This window comes from Hemitrygon akajei, chromosome 2 (assembly GCF_048418815.1).
Source record: "Hemitrygon akajei chromosome 2, sHemAka1.3, whole genome shotgun sequence".
Classification (NCBI taxonomy): domain Eukaryota; kingdom Metazoa; phylum Chordata; class Chondrichthyes; order Myliobatiformes; family Dasyatidae; genus Hemitrygon; species Hemitrygon akajei.
In genome coordinates, this window is record NC_133125.1 from 104,462,224 (window position 1) to 104,479,883 (window position 17,660).

Here is a 17,660-nt window from a genome sequence, read left to right on the forward strand (position 1 = left end):
AGACTTCCTCTATGTCCACTACACCCGCAATCTCGGATGGGAGCAGGGTTGGGGGGGGGGGGGGGGGATCTCATTGAAACCTATCAATTGTTGAAAGGCCTCAAAAGAGTAGATGTGAAGAGGATATTGCTTATGCTGAGAGAGTCCAAGACCAGCGGGCACAGCCTCAGAATAGAGGGACATTCATTTAGAATGTAGATGTGGAAGAATTTCTTTAGCCAGAGAGTGGTGAATCTATGGAATTCATTGTCACAGATGGCTGTGAAATCCATGTAATCGGGTGTATTTAAGGCAGAGGCTGATAGATTCTTGATTAGTCTGGGCATGAAGGGCTAGAGGAAGAAGGCAGGAGATTGGGGCTGAGAGAGAAATGGATCAGCCATGATGAAATGGCAGGGAAGATTCAATGGGCCAAATCGCCTAATTCTGCTCCTATATCTTATGGTCTTAAAATAACTTTCAGCAAGTTGAGCTGCATGAAGGATATGGTAAAAAAAAATGTGTAAAGTTAGTTTAATGACTCAGAAGTTGTGGCCAGTGAAGCAGCTAAGCATTAAACAGTAAGCTTGTATGTTCTGCATTGACATGCTTTGTTGGGGGACAGTATAAGAAGAGGTCAAAATGTCTACTTGAACTCAAGCTTGGGAGCACACTTGGGAGGTTGGGCAGGAAAGTTCAGTCGCTTGGCATTCAAGATGGGGTAGAAAATCGGATTAGACATTCGCTTCATGGGAAAAGCCAGACAGTGGTAGCAGCTGGTTGCTTCTCTGTCTGGAGGCCTGTGCTACAGGGACTGGGGCTGGAGCCATTGTTGTTTGTCATCTGTATCAACAATCTGGTTAATAACGTGGTTAACTGGATCAGCAAATTTGCAGATGACACCGAGATTGGGGGTATAGTGGACATCGAGGAAGTCTATCAACGCTTGCAGCAGGATCTGGACAGAGGGATCTGGTAATACAGATCAATAATTCCTTGAAAGTGGTGTCACAGGTAGACTGGGTCATTAAGAAAACTTTTGGCACAATGCCCTTTATTATAAAGGAGTTGGGATGTTATATTGAAATTGCTCAGCTACTAAGATTAATGAGACTATAACTAGAGGGCATGGGTTAAGGGTGAAAGGTGAAATTTTTAAGAGGAACATGAGAAGGAACTTCTTCACTCAGAGGACGGTGAGAGTGTGGATCAAGCTGCCAGCGCAAGTGGTGAATGCGGGTTCAATTTCAACATTGAAGAGCAATTGGACAGGTACCTGTTTGGGAGGGGTGTGAAGAGCAATGGTCTAGGTGCAGGGACTAGGCAGATTAATAGTCCAGCATAAACTAGATGGGCTGAAGGGCCTGTTTTCTGTGCTGTAGTGTTCTATCATTCTATGACTCTATACCATTAGCAGGCTAGATACAAAATAAATCAAGTGTAAGCCTAACCCGTACCATATCCATTGAAGCACAAGCTGGAAAAAGGTTTAATAAATGGTTTAATAAACATGATTCAGAGTGACTGTGCAACTCCAATTGTATTAGTCCCTCAACTGGACAAAGTCTATCTGCTGTATGTTAATTAAAAGATGATATTGAATCAACAATTAATTTCTCAGCTCGCAGCCAGATTGGAACTGCCGCCTGGATTTGTTTAGCTAATGTGAACAAACAGACTCTGAAATGTTTGGCAATTAATGATTCTTACTTCTATCCAAAGCTAGTGGCATGAAATTATTATAGTTAATATACTGCAAGATACCTCAGAGTATGGAGTAGAAGCTGATATCCGTCCTATAATGGACAAATGTCAAGAGAAAACAGCTGAGTTTGTATCATGCTAATTACTGGAGAGTGAAAGAACTAATTCTACAAGCTTATTGTCATTCAGCCAAATACATGTATACCATCAAATGAAACAATGTTCCTCCGGACCAAGGTGCACAACACAGTACATATAACACACACACACGCACGCACGCATGCACGCACGCACGCACGCACGCACGCACGCACACACACACACAATACACAAAGTAATATTATCACAAATAATAAAATATATTCCAGAAGTCTGACACTTAGCAACACGTTAAAAACTAAACTGTATAATGCTACTGGTGCTGCACAAGAGTTGAGATCTGGGTGGTGACAGGGTGTTCAGTAGTCTCACGGCCTGAGGGAAGAAGCTGTTTCCCATCCTAACAGTCCTTGTCCTAATGCTATGGTACCTCCTGCCAGATGGTAGGGGTTCAAAGAGATTCTGGGACAGATGAGAGGGATCCTGAACAATCTTTCCTTAAATTGAGGAGCAGTTGCATATAAATTTCATAAAATCCACCATCCTCCAGACTTAAGTGGTGCCAGATTTTCAAGACTATTGAATATTATTCCAATTAATACTCCAACACATTGCATTATTATATTTTTTATTGTTTATTTTACAATACAATCATGTAATATATCTTCCAGAGTATGCAGTAAGATTTAAGGGAGCAAAGGAAACAGGTAATTTTCCAGAGAACATGGGAACCAGTGAGTTTAACGGGAGCACAAGACTAATACCTCTGATATACAAGAAGGAATAGCGGCCCAGAAGCCATGTGTCAAAGTCAATTGGTAGGGATTTCCAAATAACCGATGATCAGAGTTTTACGTTATTAGCAATTTGTTGTCAAACTGAAGTCCAAGAGTCAGAATAAATGGGCCTTTCTCTACACGGAGGGGTAGGTGTAGACTTCATAGGATCAGCTCTTGTCTCTCAGTCATTTACTGCTTATATCAAGGAACTGGAGGAAGGGGTAGAGTACAACATATCCAAGCTTGCTAATATTCCTTAAGGTTGTTCTCGCCAGGGGAGCTAAGTTCCCACCATCTATTAAATGCTCCCAATGTTGTGCATCTCAAATAGCCTCTGACAACCAAGTCCAGGGTCCAGGCCTTCACGTGTGGCTTAACCAAGCCCGATGGAACCACTTCTACTGACAGGGAAAGGGATTATTGGCGCCATAAAACCAGTCATTTTGGGCAGATGGGACTCGTCAGCCACGGTTGGCAGCTCACCTAGGAGAAGGAAATCGGACCTCCACAGCCTTGTGGCTATGCCCATTCATGGGGAAGGCTTTGAGAGTACTGGAGCTGAAGCCCCTAAGGCAGACCGACATTGAGTTCAATGCTGACTGGCAGCTCCTACAATGCAGCTGGTGCGAAACTGTATCAGTCTCTGCAAGGAGAGTGTGAGCCTTGTACATGGGCAACAACTCGCTCTCCATATTGTACTGCCCTGGCTTGCGGACCACGTAAACAGCGTCCATGGTCAACCCCGTCCAACGGAGGCCCTCTGAATGACATGAAAGTAGGTGGGAGTACATACTAAGGATAAAGGGACTAAAGGATATAGATAGGATGAGTGAGCAGGTGAAAACTTGGCAAGTGGAGTTTAATGTCAGGGAAGTGTGAAGTCATGCACTTCAGTGAGGACAATCTAAAGGCAGAGCGAAGTACAGCAATCCAGGTGTATTGATTTTGCATGAATTGCAACAAGTTAGCAGGCAGGTGCAGCAAGTCATTGGGAAGGAAAATGGCATCTTGGTCTTTATTTCAGGAGTTTAGGTATTTAGATGGGTGGGGGGTGGAGATATGTCTCTACCAAAGGAGGTTTAAGGTGCTCCTTCCCTCTGTGAGTCTGAAGTTCACCCTTGGACTAGGGGCAGCATCTGCTTAGCCCCCGATCAGGTGGTGGATGGTTGTATGAGCAAATGGTGCATATCACAAGTCCTGGTTATGCGACCACTGACACCAGGACACCAGGCAGACACTCTATGAAGAGTATTGGTAATGGCTGGAATCACCCTTCTAGTAAAGACACTGCCCAGAAGAAGGTAATGGTAAACCACTTCTGACGAAAGACTTGCTAAGAACAACTATGGTCAAAGAACCACAATCACCCACATAATACAACATAGTACATAAAGATGATAATGATGAGATAATTAGAAATAGCTAGGTATTGTTACAATATACTGGCACTGAAGACAGTTCAAAATTAATTCAATTGGGTAGTTCCTGGGAAGAGAAGATTGTTCTAACATGAATCACCAAAGAAATTAGTGCTGTATCCTTTGAATTTTTAAAGAAGGGTCATCTTATTGATCTTAAGGAGGCTTGGCACAGCAGATGAAGAGATATTCATATGTGTGGGAAAATCTTCAACTGGGGTTTGACAAAGGAAGGTCATAAGTGGAAGAACAGAGCTGTCATACCAAATATGTTCAGGAAACAATGAAAATTTTCACACTGAGCCCTGCGGTATTATGAACAAGAAGGTGATATCCATATGTTTTGTTAACTTGCCGTGGTGAGCTAAAGATCTAGAAGCATGGAATGCAAGTGCCAACATTATATGGCTAAAGCCAGCAAAGGCACCTTTGCAGAATTGAAATAGATCCAGTAAATGATGAAGATTCTCAGCAGATCTGCCAGCCACTGTGAATAGCGGTTTTCAAGTTGATGTCATTTACAATATTGGAAAGGGCCAGTAAACTCTTCCTCAAAAAGAGCACTATTATTATTGAGAAGAGAGAATTGCTCATCTCTTAATATTTATAGACAGTCACTCAAAAAGAATCAAGGAGAGACATGTTAGCATGACGCTGTGACAGCTTGGGGCGTTGGAGTTCAGAGTTCAATTCTGACGTCATCTGTAAGGAGTCCGTACTTCACCATGGAAGTGTGGCTGTTCTCCGGGTGCTCTGGTTCCCTCCCACAGCCCAAAGACGTACTGGTTAGTAGCTTAACTGGTCATTCTAAACTGTCCATGATTAAGCTAGGGTTAATCAGGAGTTGCTGGGAGACTTGAAGGGATGGAAAGGCCTATTTTGTTCTGTATCTCAATAAATAAATATCAGATCCTGAACTATGAGAGAACATGCTATTGAGGAAAGGAGATCCAGCTTCTCATGGCTTAGATTTCACAGGGGCTAATTATCCGATGTTTCATTTACTTTATTTGAATACTTTATGAAACAAAAATTAAGCACACACTTTTGTCACCATCAATTTCATTTGATGCTATGAAGAGATAAGTGAGAAGCACTGAAGAAGCAAGTTTCACCAATTAAGAATGGAACAATAATTAGCAAAGTCCTTAAACTACTGAACAATGCCATAATCAACAAGGTAAATAACATGCAGAGCAAACATGATTGAGCTTAGTTCCATGAAATCTTGAAGGAAAAGTGTAAAGAAACAGTTGAGAAGAAAGAAAGTGATGACAAAGTTGTGGACAAAACCTTTGTTTGTGTCTTAACCTCAACCTAAAATGAAGTATCAATGCCAAGATAACCCATCTTGTGAAAATAGGAGACATAATCAGGAGTTTACATATAATTGGCTCGATCCAAGTTAAAGATGTGTACGTGAACATTGGTGTTATATGATTGTGGGTGAGTTCTATAAATTAATCCAGTGTGGACTGTCAAGAGAACATTGTAATATTCTATTGCAGTGAATCCAGAAGTGACACCTTTCACAATTCATGATGTGGATACAATCCCAATGACACAAGGCACTTTGTTAAGATCAAAGAGACTCAGAAAACCTGTATACAGATTCAATCTGCAAAATCAATACATGAAAAATGGGAAAGCAGAAAAGTTTATGTGAATGCGTAGCATGCATCGGGTGGGGGGGGGGGGGGTGGGGAAGGTAGAGCTAGACCTCTATCCAAGGAGGTGTAAAGTGCTCCTTCCCTCCACTAGCCTGCAGGTCACCCTTGGGCAAGAGGTAGCACCTGCTTAGACCAACCCTGATCAGGGTCACGTGAAGCCATGGGAGCAGGTGGTAGATGGTCGTATGAGCAGCTGGTGCATATTACATATCCTGGTTATCTAATCATTAATGCCAGGCAGACAATCTCTGAAGAGTACTGATAATGGCTGGGGTCACCTTTCTTGCAAAGACACAGCCCAGGAGGCGGTAATGGCAAACAACTTCTGTGAAATATTTTACCAAGAATAATCATGGTCATGAAAGCGTAATCGCCCACATCATATGGCAGGCATATAGTGATGATGATGTTAGCATATTGTATGGGCAGTGAAGTTAGAGCTGAATAAACAAAGTACATGCATTCCAGATTCTCTTTATGCCTCTGCAGAATTCTCAATAATACCTGCGATTAGAACGTGTAGGAAAATGTCCTCACTAATGACTTGAATTCCTACTAAACTGTTCCGGATTGGCTCCTGCTTTGAATTACTCACTAGAGAGTTATGTTGGAGATCGTAATCAGTAGGTCCTTTATTCAAGCATGAACAGTTTGCTTAAATCTGCTTAGAAACTGATTTTTCTGTAGCAGTTTCCTCTATGTTGATAAGGTAAGGGTTGGTTCACTAGTAAGTCGAAGATCAGCAAATCATACCGTCACTTGGCACAAGGACTGGAACTTCCATCTTATCCTTGCAAGCATCCGTGACAGACTGCATAATTTTGTTTTGATCATTATCATGAAAAAAAAGATATTCATCAGCATATTCTCATGCAATGTTGCGATCTTGATCTGACAGCCCAGTGGCCCATATCAGGAACACACATAAAACTACTGCTTCATGCACGCCTGCACAGGAAGTTACCTTTGTTACCTTTTTAATCTCTGTCATCTTTTTTCCCTTTGTCACCTCCTCACCTCCATGAGTATAGTACTACAATGGGGCAAATCCCACAGAGAATCAAAACCAAAATCGTAGCACTTTTGTTTTTGCCCAAGCATTTTCCAGCTCTATGTGAGTCCATTAAGAATCCTGCAGTTTAAAATACCTTAATATCTTTCATTCCAATTATGTTTAGGAAGTCTTTTTAAATGAGTCATATTATATAGGGACATAGCAGCAGGAATTATCCTCAAGTCTGTTCTGCCATTCTGTTCAATCAAAGTTCTATAACTCCATTTATCCTATTTTATTCCACATTGATACCCTGATCTAATAATAACTGCCATGTCGAAAGTTGTGTATGACTGCACATCAATAGCTATCTATTTATTTAATGATACAGCACAGAATTGACCCTTCTGTCATGTCAATTTACACTCTTAAGGGTACAATCTGTCACATCGTCTTCTTCCAAAGTTGGATGTTGAAGTCATTCTGACTCTACCTGAACAAAGGAAATAGGTTGTTCCTTTACATTCTGCTCATAATAATCGATCAATAACACCAAAATAAATTACTTGCTCATGTATTTCTGTGCTGCTTGTGAGAGCTTTTGTCCACCAATTAATTGCTGCATTTTTCATGATGCAATGCTGACTCTTTTTCAAATGTACTCTATTGTCTTGAAGTGATTTGGGACATGCAAAGGCCATGAAAAAATGTTAAATTAAAACTTTTCCTTCCTCAATTTTCAATGGTTTACCATTCAAATTATGAGTTTATTAACTTAATAGTTTTTCCAGTATCTAGACTTCAATGCCAAGGCCAGAATTTGTTTGTCTTTTGCTAAATACATTTGAAGAGATAATAATGGATTGCTGTGCTTTTTAAATATCACTCATATGAGGTTGCTCTAGACCAGGGGCTCCTAACCTCTTTATGTCATGGAGCCTTACCACTAACTGTGGGGTCTACAAACCCTAGGTTGGGAACCACTGCTCCAGACGGACAGAATAGACAACTCAAGATAAATTAGGAGGGTAATAGATAGTGAAAATTCATAAATGCAAGCAGTTTTTTTTTCTACTTGCATGAGACTAGAACTAAAGATCAGAGGTTAAGGCTGAAAAATAAGGGGAGTCTGAGTGGGAAACCTCTTCACTCAGAGGGTGGATTGAGATGCCAGCAAAAATGGTGGATGTGAGTTTGATTGCAACATTGAAGAGAAGTTTGGATAAGTATGTGGATGGGAGGGGTTTAAGGGCTATAGTCCAGGTGTGGGTCAATGGGACTAGGCAGAATAACAATTTAGTATGGATTAGATGGGCTGAAGGGCCTGCTTCCAGGTGTGATGTTCAATGACTAGACAGATCAGGTAGAATTGCACTTCTCCTTCCCCAATGATCAGCAGTGAACAAAATAAGTGTTTTAAGGCAATGCATTTGTTTCTATGAGCTACACACACAAAATGCTGGTGGAAAGCAGCAGGCCAGGCAGCATCTACAGGAAGAAGCACTGTCGACGTTTCAGGATGAGACCCTTTGTCAGGACTAGGCAAGTACAATAACGACATCTAAAATATAGTTGGACAGGTACTGTGTATGGATTGGAAAGGTTTAAAGGTAGTGAGCCAAACACTGGCAAATGCATCTATTGGGCAACTGGCTTTCCACTTTTCCACATCCACAAAATGTGGCCCAAATGATGGGCCTCTCCTGGTCCTCAAGTCCTGTGTAGATCAGCTGATGGGGGTACTTGCAGACTTTTCAACACCTCCCACCTTTAATCCGAGGGTCCTATTTGTTTTAAGAAGACCACACTCCTACCAGTATGTAAAAAAACCAAAGTAACTTGCTTTTATGACTACAGCCTCGTGCTCAAACATCCACCACCATGAAGCGCTTCAAGTGGCTGGTCAAGGCACTTATTAACTCCAGGATCCTAAACAATCTTGACTCATCGCAATTAGCCTACTGTCAAAACAGATCTGTGGCAGATGCCATTTCCCTAGTCCTACACTCGTCTCTAGTGTATCTGGAGAGTGAAGTACCTACCTTAGACTATTAAGCAACATGTACTAAATGCTGGGGGAATTCAGCAACTCAAGCAGCAACTATGGAGTCTGAGGAAAGGTCCCTTCATTTTCCCCATAGATGCTGCCCAACCTGTTGAGTTCCTTCAGCACTTTGTATGTTGTTTGGGATTTCAAGAATCTGTAGAATCTCGTCTCTGCTTTTGACTACTGTTTATTGACTACAGCTCTGCCTTCAATACTATACTTCCAAGCAAACTCAACTCAAAACTGCTAGAAACGAGAAATTCTGCAAATGCTGTAAATCCAGAGTAACACACATAAAATGCTATCTTGGCCCACAACATCGTCTATTTATTCCTCGCCATGGATGCTGCCCAGCCTGCTGAGTTCCTCCAGTGTTTTGTGTGCACTACTCTAAATTCCTAGACTTGGGACTCAACACTTCCATTTGCAAATGGATCCTGAGCTTCTGCACCAACAGACTGCAATCTGTAAGCATAGGCAGCAGCACCTCCACAAGCATTATTCTCAGCACAGGCACCCTACAAGGCTGCATCCTCAGCTCCCTCCTCTACTCCCTGTACACTCAAGACTGCTTGGGGAGATTCTGCTCTTACTTCATCTACAAGTTTATAGATGATACCATCACAGGGGCCCTATTTCAAATAATGATGAGTCAGAGTACAAGAGGAAGATGGAGAACTGAGTGACATGGTGTCATTACAACAACCCTTCTCTCAATGTCAGCAACAAAAAAAGAGCTGGTCACTGACTTCAGCAAGAGGAGGGACAATGCACATGCTCCTCTGTATCAATGCTGCTGAGGTTGAGTGTGCTGACAGCTTCAGGTTTCTCAGAGTGAACGTGGTGTAGTCCAGCCAAGGCGATGAAAGCTCACCAGAGCTTTCAAGAGGCTCTCAAGAGGCTAAAGAAATTTGGCACGTCCCCTTTGACCCTCACCGATTTAGATCAATGCACCATGGAAAGCATCCTCTCTGAATGCATCACAGCTTGGTATGGCAACTGCTCTGCAGAGCGTTGTGGTTACAGCTCAACATACAGCGGAAACCAGCCTCTCCTCCATGGGCTCCGTCTACATTTTTCAAAGGCTAGTTAAAGCAGCATGCATAATCAAAGATCTCACCGACATCAGACATTCTCCTATCTCCCTTCTCCCATTGGGTAGAAGATAGATAAGCCTGAAAACACACACCACCTGGCTCAAGGACAGCTTCTATCCTGCTGCTTTAAGACTATTGAATGGCTCTCCAGTACGATGAGATGGACTCATGACTTCATAACCTAATTCATTATGACCTTGCACCTTATTGTCCACCTGCACTGCACTTTCTCTGTAACTGAAAAACTTCATTCTGCACTTTGATATAGTTTCCCTTTGTACGACCACATGCACTGTTGTAATGAATTGATCTGCAAAACCAGTCATTCATTGCACCTTGTATATGTGACAATAGTAATTACTGTGGCCTGCATCCAAGCTGTATGACTCTATGACTCAAATGATCTTCATCAATACTGAATCCAATTGTACAAAATTTAATATACAGAAGCATTAACAGAATCTCACTACACAGAAGGCAAGTTGTCCCACTGTGTCTTACACATTGAAACATCTAAATTATTAATCTTACACTTTGACTTTTTTAACAAAAATCTTTATGCTTTCCCCTTTCCATTTTTTTAAAAACCCGGTTCAACCATCATTTCTGGATTATTACAAACACAACTTTCCTCATCATATCATAATTAATTTTTCTTTGATCATTCACTTCCTAATCTCTTCACTTAATCCATATAAATACTTGATAATTTTGAATCTCCTTTCATCTTCAAAAGGATTCAGCCTTTCAAGTTCCATCATGTAACTGGACCCTCATTTCCAGGAAATTGTTTTGCTACACCTATCATATTAAGATGAGTTACATATCTAGAAAGACGAGTGAAAAAGCAATTCAATTTCAATTGAGTGACTTTCCACACCTGTTAATCACTGCGGTTGACTTTGAAATGTAATCAAAGAGAGAAAGGTTATGAAAATTTGAGTTACCAGTGGAAGGAATCAGTGGCCCAACAATGAAACAGGGATAGAACCAAAACCAATTTAAACACATTCTAGGATCAATATAAAATTATAAAGTTGGTCAGAATTATGCCTACAACATATCTATAATTGAAATAGTTTAAGCTTCAAAGTTGCAAGAAATTAAATCTTTTTTCTGAAGACAATGCTACATTTAATTCAATTAAAGATTTTTAAAACTTCCAAAACTCTATTATGGTCGTGGTGAATGATATTTATTATATATCCAACAAAAATTATCTACAGCAACTATAACTTCAAAATGAGATCAATAGCAGTGCTGAGATACGTGAAAAATCTCTTCAGATGACCTTTTGCAAATCCTATAGTGTTACCTGATTTACATCATGCATGTTGAACCTGTTGTTATTTTGTGCCCTGATCTATTTAAAGAGGCATTAGCTCATTACAGCCAGACTGGAGCTAACTTATATTTCCTACACAAGATTGGAATCACCCTCTGATTTTCAGAGCTGAAGCACTATACCAGCCAACAATTTCTAATTCAAATACTTAACATGACCCTTCATGGACTCTCACCAGAGCTGGAATTGTCAAATAAGTAACAACAGAATGAGACAAGCGGGGCATGTTTGAAAAACAATTCTTCACAGTTTTCAGTTATGCCAAATGAATTCTTATCCACACAAAGCACCATTGCCCGTTTCATAGGTTATAATACTAATTGGCTTTGGCTTAATGTTTGAACAATGGAAGATGAAGGTGGGAAACAGATTGTATGAGATTAGTAACAAAGGTATGGATGACCAAACACCATGTAATCTGTACTGAAGACACAGGACGTGCCTCATGACACCTTCATTTAGTTCAGGCAGTTTTAAGTAACGTATGTAGAATGAAATGAAATGAAGTTATTCTAAATTATAAAACAACAGCAAAAAGAACAACAAATTTATCCCAGATAAACAGCGAAGTAACAAATACTCCCAATTAATAAATAAAATCTCCTTTAGGTTTTAAAGCAACAAAATAATTAATACTCTTTCCAATGACTGCTTTAAATTCTTCACAACTGTTTTTAGGCAAATAATGAACTTATGCATTTTGGAAAAAAAATCGTTTTAAATACATTCATGCAACTAGGTCAATCGGAAACTGCGGAAAGAGAAATCAACACTTCTGAACAAAGACCACCAATTTTGATTGAAATATTAACTATTTATCTCTTTCCATTGGTGCTACCAGGCTGCTAGGTTTTCATTTTCTCGTTCCAATGATCTGATATTTTAAGAAATGATTTTCAAGTACAGTTGGGGCGAGGAGAGATGGTTCAAATAGTTCATGTGGGGGAGTAGGGGGAGGGGGAGGGTCAATGCTTGTGTGGGGGGGTAGAGTTTGGGGGCTCTGATGTTTCTATCATTCATTCTTTATGTTTTTTGTTTTGTGGATGTCTGTGAAGAGTAAGAATTTTAGGTTGTATATTGTATACATTCTCTAATATTAAATTGAATCATTTGAACCATTCAATTTGTTTATGATTTTCAGGTAAGGGTGGAGAGAGGAGGGAAGGTAGAAATTAATATGCAGGTAAGTGCATCTTCTCTTTTCCTACACTAGGGTTACCACAATCAACCAAAGTGCTCTGCTACTGGGCACTGGCCAGACAGAAGAGACCAAGATAGGCTGCACAGCCAGTGGAGCGACCACCTCACAGGATTGGTGACCCAGGTTCAATCCTGACCTCCTACGCTGTCCGTGCAAAGTCTGTGCCTTCTCCCTATGACCCAGGGGTTTTTCCTCCATATCCCAGAGATGCACTGGAAGTAGGTCTCTGTAAATTGCCCTTTATAGAACCTGGGGCAGTTGAAGAGAATGTGGGGAGAATAATTACAATGGCTTGAATGTAGATGGGTGTGAATGAGTGCCAGGTAGTGTAGACCTGATGGGTAAAACGTTCTGTCGATGCTATATCATGACTTGGACTGAGAAATGACCAATAATATCATTGGTCTATTTGGCTCAATATCACCTTAAGCAGTGGGGTGTATGGGGTGGCCAGGGAGGAGTAGCACCTCTGGTGAAGGGGGTTGTTGTGTCTGTTCCGTGGCATCTCGCTCACCATTGGACCCACTGGACACTCCGCTCTCACCTGTGGCTCCAAGTAGCTATTTTCATGCAACAGCAGCCACATCCCTGTGCACCGCTTCAACACGCGGGCTAAACTAGGTGTGGGTAGCCGGTGGCTTTTATGCCCCGGTGAGATAGGGACATGCCTGCCCTGGAAACAAAGTCAGCTCTGATAGACTGGGCGGATGAGATCTACAGCAAGATCCAATGGCCAGGAAGGAGGTTCTGCAAGGCTCTGTGGAGAGCAAAGGGCATGACAAGGCACGGAAGATGTCATGGTCATCCAGTGCAACCAGAAAGACCCCAGTTGTCATGCCTTTCATACCACTGGACCCGGACTTCCGAGGTCGAGAGAGTGGAGCTGCCTCAGTGCCACAGTTTTTCCACTTTAACAAATCTCCCACACTAGTTTCCTGCCATCATTCGACACGATGGACAACTACCACCTTGGCTGTACACTTAACAATTAAGTCAAACTTAGCAACGCCCTAGCTATCCTGTTTTAACCCTTCCACAAAGCACAACTTCATTTTATCACTAACTGCTTAAATACTATGTCAAATAGCTTCTCATTAAAGCTAACATTCTAAGAGCTTTTCAACTCACTAGGACTGACAGTCAATATGAAGCAATCCCTAGCACTGATATAATTGAACAGGTGGAACAAATCCAGTGAGTATTAATGGAAAAAGACTAAAGATTAGCTTTATATGTCACACGCACATTGAAACATACAGTGAAATATGTTCATTCTGCGCCAAATCAAATCAGTGAGGATTGTGCTGGGGCCAGTCCACAAGTGTCATCACACTTTCAGTGCCAACATAGGATGCCCACAACTTACCAATCCTATCCCTAACTGTACATCTTTGAAATTTTATTTTATTTATTATTTTATTTTATTAGATACAGTGCAGAGTAGGCCTTTCCGGCTCTTCAAGTTGCGCTACCCAGCAACCCTAATTTAATGCTAGCCTAATTACGGGACAATTTACAATGACCAATTACCCTACCAACCACTGCATCTTTGGGCTGTAGGAGGAAACCAGAGTACCCAGAGGAAACCCACACAGTTATGGGGAGAACGTACAGACTCCTTACTGGCAGTGTCGGGAACTGAACCCTGATTGCTGATCACTGGCACTGTAAAACAATTGCCCTATGCTTCCATACTGCCCTAAGTACACTCATTAGTTCTTGCAATCAATAAGTGAGCCACAAGTTGAAACCAAACAAAATCCAAAATTATGAGCTTAAAATACTGAGAAACCTTCATTTACCAAGAAGACTGGGAAAAGTAAATCAGGATCTACTAAAATCCATGTAATAGTCAACAGTGTCTAAAATTAATGTTTAGCAGTTAATTAAAATAAATAAAAATTTATTAACAATAGCCAATGTGGTCTAAAATTATTATTTAGTAGTTAATTCACATAACTAATAATTTAATAACATATCAATTGTTCATAAGCCCTTCACTGATGTGAGACCTTATTTATATTAGCATTTATGCTACAGATGAAAAGTAACAACAGAAGGAAAATATAAAGAAAATCCACACCATTTAGTTATACAAAATTCTTATTTCATCTCTCCCAGTCGACTTTGTACTCAACAGATTGAGAACTGATTCCTCAGCCTGTTTGAACTTGGATGCTACATTTGTGTGTGAGCTCAGCATGCCTTCATGAAGTGCTGACAACCAAGGCTGACTCCGGCATGATGTAAAAAATAGCACTGAATCATATCATAGAAAACAGAGGGAAAATTTAGTTTCCTAGTGGAATATCTTAAGGGATTTTAATTTTGTTAAGTTTACAGGCAAAAGGATTTGCTTTTGTCTGTTTAATCCTAACAAATCTTTCAACATAAAATGCAAGGTTCAATTTAAGTGATGCTGACACATAAAATGCTTGGCTAAAGAAATAAAAATTGTTCTGTGTAAAGGTTATAGGATTATTTTACCAATTAATTTGTCTGCTGTTAATTATTTTAATGAATGCTCTTTACCTAAAATCAGTTGCCAATTCTGTTTAACAGATTGATAAATCAATGCGGTAAATATTGCCACTTTTAAAGCAAATATTACCATGAAGTTTAATGAGTTATTGAAGCAAATATGATTGTGAATATAACTTACAATTATTGATGAAAGAGATCACTGGCAATTATTTTTAAATGCTTGCTGTTAGATTAAAATTGCAATGAGAAAGTGCATTTATTAGTTCTTTAGGGGTAGCAACAGTTCTGCAATTGTATTCCATTTCTTACCGATACAGTCTCTTCCACTTCATACTCTTCATACTCTTCATATTCCTCATATTCTCCTTCTTCGTCTTCCATTTTTCCTGTCTGTCAGATTCTAAATCAAATGGGAAAAATATAATACATGGGACAAAAGTTGGATAAACCAATGGAAATTATTTCTATGGCGTCTGCAATGGTATCAGTGAAGAAGTTTGAAGGAGGCCAACATGCAAATCTGGAAAGACATATAGCTAATGGCTGACATACCAGGCACAAAAATACTTGTTAGATGTCAGCGTTTAAGTATAAGCATCGACCTCACAGAAATGGGACCGGGCACTATCCAATTGCTACAGGGATCTATTCCCCTCAGTTTCCACAGCTCTTTAGTTTACAGCCATAGAAAAAGGGTGAAAGGGGTTAATGTCAAATGATTAAATAAATGAATTTCTACTGATGACAGTGCACAATTTTGATCCAAGGAATGATTTGCATGCTCAGTTAGCAGCAAGGCACAGTGGGTGATTCTCTTATGGAGAATGGAAGGGAAATATCTCAACCAACCATTGAGGGTTTCCAACAGCTGTTACTCAGCCCAAGAGTTATGTATCATATTAAGTTGATACTGCTGTGTGATTGGATGGTTTAGTTTAGCTTGTCGAGTTGCAATTCCTTCTGAGGCAACCAGAGCCCATGGTTAAATTTAGGAACACAGGCTGTTCAGCTTTTTTTTCTGAAATTGCTAAGAAAAATATCCTAAGGCCTGGTTAACTTACTGCAAAAATATCAGAACAAGAAGCTATTATAGATTGTATACCAAGAGGAGAATGTCATAAACCAAAATCATGGAGAAGTTTTTTACTGCATGTTAAACACAGGTCAAGAATCCAATTATTCCATCCTGGCGAGGCACGCTACAAATTAATGGAAGCACAGATTAAAAGCATCACTGCCTTACAAAAACACAGTTAATCACAATCGAGATAGAAATAACCAGATCTTACCCGTTATTTTTTACAGGTAAATTTCCCCAGCAGCTACAGCCTGCCCAACGCTCCCCTCCCAAGAAACGCTGGTCAAGAGCTACTAGCTGCAGCAGCGTCTAAGTTATCCTGTGAACCAGTAGACCAATCAGTGAGGGCTTTACTCAGATTTCAGATGCTAAATATACCTAGTGACCCCTGTAGCAACCACCTGTTCAGTAAGCCCACTGAGTGACTCCACTCTCACAGGCCAAAGGCTTGAATGATCTCAGACAATACAAATTCAATGGCTGGAGCTTTAGGACCAGAGCACTATCTGAGCTAGCCTCTTTTCTAGTCACTAGCAATGGAGACTTTCTCTATTAAAGGTTAAGCTGCTTCTGTGGAGAGTGCTAACATCTGTAAAGAAGTTAAAAGTGCATGTAAAAACTCGTAAGGGCAGCATTGGCACTTTTCAACATTTATTTTCCATCAATAGAGATCCCTTCTTGATGTTATAGCTGTGTAAGAACCCAATGCTGTTACTAAAGATGGAAACATCCCTTAGGTCATCATACCCTTTACCTTTACAATGGAATGCAGAAAACCTAAATAGAATTAACCTATTAACAAGAATGTGCACAAAATGCTGAACTATATCTCATATACATTCCTGTTCCATTGAAAAATCCCTTCCTTCCTTTCATTTTGTCATTCCTATTTTTAGAATTTCTCTAATACAAACATTAAAGCAACAACAGAACCAGAATGAGTCAAAATTCCCCTGGAAATCCTATCAAAAGTATGGATGCAGCCCAGTCCATTGCCAGTAAAACCCTACCCACCATTGAGCACAGCTACACAGAGTGCTGTTGCAAATAAGCAGTATCCATCATCAGCGACCCTCACCCCCCGTGGGGGGCATGCTTTCTTCTCACCATCAGAAAAAATGCAGAAGAGCCTCAGCAGGTTCAGGAACAGTTATTATCCCGTAACCATCAGACTCTTGAACCAAAGGGGATAACTTCACTCAACTTCACTTGCCCCATTATTGAAACATTTCCACAATTGATGGACTCACTTTCAAAGACTCTTCATCTCATGTTCTCGATATTTATTGATTATTATTATCTTTTTCTTTTTGCATTGGCACAGTTTGTTGTCTTTTGCACGCTGGTTGAATGTCCAAGTTGGTGCAGTCTTTCATTGATTCTATTATGGTTATCATTCTGTTATGGGTTTATTGAGTATGCCTGCAAGGAAACAAATCTTAGGGTTGCATATGGAGACATACATATACTTTGAACTTTGAGTCACCTCCACCATTCATTATCTCATCTTTCCTCTTGATAATCAATCTTCTTGATTTCCCTTTTTGTTTAAAAATCTATCTTCATTGTCATTACACACTGTGTTGTATGACAAGGTGATCATGATCTCGTGACAATGAATGTTCTTGGCAAATTTTTCTACAGAAGTGGTTTGCCATTGCCTTCTTCTGGGCAGTGTCTTCACAAGACAGGTGACTCCAACCTTTATCAATACACTCTGAGATCATCTGCCTGGTGTCATCGATCACATAATTAGGACTTGTGA

At 40.3% G+C, this 17,660-nt stretch overlaps 1 protein-coding gene across 37 annotated transcripts in view; it reads right to left on the bottom strand.

Moving 5' to 3' along the window:
• Positions 1-16,226, bottom strand: part of neb (nebulin) — a 327,374-nt gene extending 311,148 nt beyond the window's left edge. For 36 of the 37 annotated variants that reach the window (XM_073026432.1, XM_073026423.1, XM_073026670.1 and 33 more), the window contains exons 1-2: positions 16,107-16,226; positions 15,127-15,217 (exon numbers count right to left, since the gene is read on the bottom strand). In XM_073026432.1, the coding sequence (XP_072882533.1) occupies positions 15,127-15,198 (72 nt within the window). In that variant the 5' untranslated portion in view covers positions 15,199-15,217; positions 16,107-16,226. Of the gene's footprint in view, positions 1-15,126; positions 15,218-15,369; positions 15,386-16,106 lie in introns of those variants that run through there. The other variant, XM_073026413.1, reaches the window with a different exon arrangement.
• Between the last annotated feature and the right edge of the window lie 1,434 nt (positions 16,227-17,660).